We start from the raw sequence: 2,393 nt of genomic DNA, 5'->3' as shown, positions 1-2,393 counted from the left end.
TATCGTTTTGATTGGTGCAGACTTAGCAAGATTAAGACAACATTAACAAAAGGACACAATGTTGGAGATTCCAAATACTTATCCATGCGGAATATTTTAGGGATCACCTCTCGTCTCATCTCACCGCACCGCGAGAAAGTCCAAAAATAGCAGTTGCTATCGGGATCGCTAACATGCCAGTTTTGTCAAAACTCAGACCAACAAACCCATCAAAAGCTCGAGAAAGCGTATTGATCATTCATCATCCCTCAATTTTGCTCACAAACCTACCCGGCTCCTGTCTCTATCTATATATAATTGCCGATATTTTTTGCAACCTGAGTTAGATTCTTATCCGCTGATGGATTGGGCAATAAGGGATTGAGTACTTTAGATTGGTGGATCAGACTGGGATACCGTCATTAACTAATACTTGGCCAAAGTATATATATATATATATATATACAGCTTTTATAGGGACCAAAATCGAAACCAAACTCCAGAGCCTTACACTAAATCCAGGCCAATTAAACATATATTTAGAGAGGCTAATGGAGTTGCAGATTGAGTGGCTGCCTATGTGGCCAGCCATTTCGAGAATACCAAGTGAGCTGGATAAGGAGAGTTGTCTCGGACACTTCGTGATTTTTTGTTTTCAGACTTTATTGAATACATTCGTACACGTAATGTATAAAATATCTATTTTAGTATAATAAAAAAAAAAATCCTTACACTAAATGCTTTGTCCTCCTCGGTGCATCAGTCCTACAAGTTAAGCTTGCGGATAAGCTTTGACATAATTAGGTGGTCCCGAAGGAGTAAAGAAAAGCGAACCCCATATATATAGCTAGGCGATGGCGACCCCTCCCTTCTCTTCTTTACTCTTGCTTCTATCATTTGCTCTTCTCAATTGATGTTATTACAATATCTTATCTCGAAGAAGCCCCTTGCATGCAAACACGCGTCATCGCTTGGTTCGACGCAAATGAGCATGACCCCCACGGTTCTTCCATCTTACCTTACCGTCCTCCATTCCATGGTGGGTAGCTCTTTTCTTATTAGATGAGAACTCCCTTTTTTTTTTTTTTTTTTGCTAGAAATGAGAACTCTCTTTTTGTTGTTGTTTTTTTAACTACTTAGTAGCACCTCATTATACCTTGCTTCTTACACATGTTATTCCCCTTCTCCTCATCTTTATTTAAGTAATCAATCAAACAAACGGCCAACTAATGGATCTATGTGCTCTAACCCATCTAAAGTGTTATGAGGGACGACTTATTTTATAGTGTAAAGATGCTGCCACCTACACTTCCAATTATTTTAAGGTCCTTTATAAATGTCCGTATAGGACATATTGGACACGTGGCCCGGCAAAATTGGTCCACACCACATGGAGGGCCCCTCTTAGCCAATGTCACGCATGCTTCTCCACCATAAGCATAAGGGCGTTTTATACGATAGCCGAAGCTGGCCCCAAGCGGCTATAAATTCCCCACCACCCCACGCGCCACCCCCTCTCTTCCAGTAGAGGCGGGAGCTCGACAAATAATTGGTGGTGCAATGGAAGAGCTTTACGAGGCGGACGTGATGTGGCCGGACAACTACGACCGTCCGATGGGTGCATCCAACGGCTATACGTCGCCCAAGAGGACGAGGGAGAGGGCGTCGTCCGCGGCGCCGGTGGAGATACCGAGGGCGCGGCGGAGGCAGGCGGGGGAGAGCTTGGGGGAGGAGGAGGGACCTGCGGAGCTGATCCCACCGCACGTTCTGGTGTCCCGCAGCAGGACGGTGGGCAAGGTGGCGTTCTCGGTGTGCTCAGGGCAGGGGCGGACGCTCAAGGGCCGGGATTTGAGCCACGTCCGCGACTCCGTCCTCCGGATGACCGGCTTCCTCGAGGGATAGAGCTCGCCGCGAGAGTCCAGACCGCAATGAGAGAGAGAGAGAGAGAGAGAGAGAGCGGGCCAACAAAAATAAGAGTGGAGAGCTCTATTTTCGGTGTGCAAACTAATTCAAGTACTGTATAGTAAAGTAAACCAAATTAATGGATAAAATATTCTTTTAAAAAAAATGCTTCCCCTTTTTTTAAGTCAGAGCTTTTGCTTCTTCTTTTTTTAACGAAATAGGAGGGGAAGCAGCCCTCTCTAGCCTTTCTCGAGGAAAAGGGAATAATTCAAACCTTTATTTTCCGCGATATTTTACTATTTCTGATGACTTTGTGGTGTACATCCTGATTCCAAACATTTATCTACCATTCTGCAACACACTGGTAGTGGATGAGAACAAGGTCATTCTGGTTTAAACTTGGACCGCGAACGATTCGAACTCTTTTAACTTGTTGTCACCCGTGATGGGCTTGCATTCCGGTAGAAAAGTTATCCTGGATACATATCATCGAGGTCTTTAGCTTTTGCAAT

The 2,393-nt window shown here is 44.6% G+C and overlaps 1 protein-coding gene across 1 annotated transcript; it reads left to right on the top strand.

The window, feature by feature from the left end:
- The first annotated feature begins 1,444 nt into the window (after positions 1 to 1,444).
- Positions 1,445 to 2,065, top strand: LOC120112300. The gene has a single exon (XM_039131147.1). It carries the CDS (start codon positions 1,540 to 1,542, stop codon positions 1,879 to 1,881), a length of 342 nt encoding a protein of 113 aa, XP_038987075.1. The 5' UTR covers positions 1,445 to 1,539; the 3' UTR covers positions 1,882 to 2,065.
- Positions 2,066 to 2,393: the final 328 nt, after the last annotated feature.

The sequence above is a fragment of the Phoenix dactylifera genome, chromosome 11, assembly GCF_009389715.1.
Source record: "Phoenix dactylifera cultivar Barhee BC4 chromosome 11, palm_55x_up_171113_PBpolish2nd_filt_p, whole genome shotgun sequence".
NCBI classification, from domain to species: domain Eukaryota; kingdom Viridiplantae; phylum Streptophyta; class Magnoliopsida; order Arecales; family Arecaceae; genus Phoenix; species Phoenix dactylifera.
The sequence above is the reverse complement of the archived record's forward strand: the minus strand, read 5'-3'. Positions and strand labels throughout refer to the sequence as shown.

Coding starts and splice junctions, on each gene's coding strand:
- LOC120112300 (XM_039131147.1), top strand. CDS start 1,540: ATGGAAGAGCTTTACGAGGCGGACGTGATGTGGCCGGACAACTACGAC.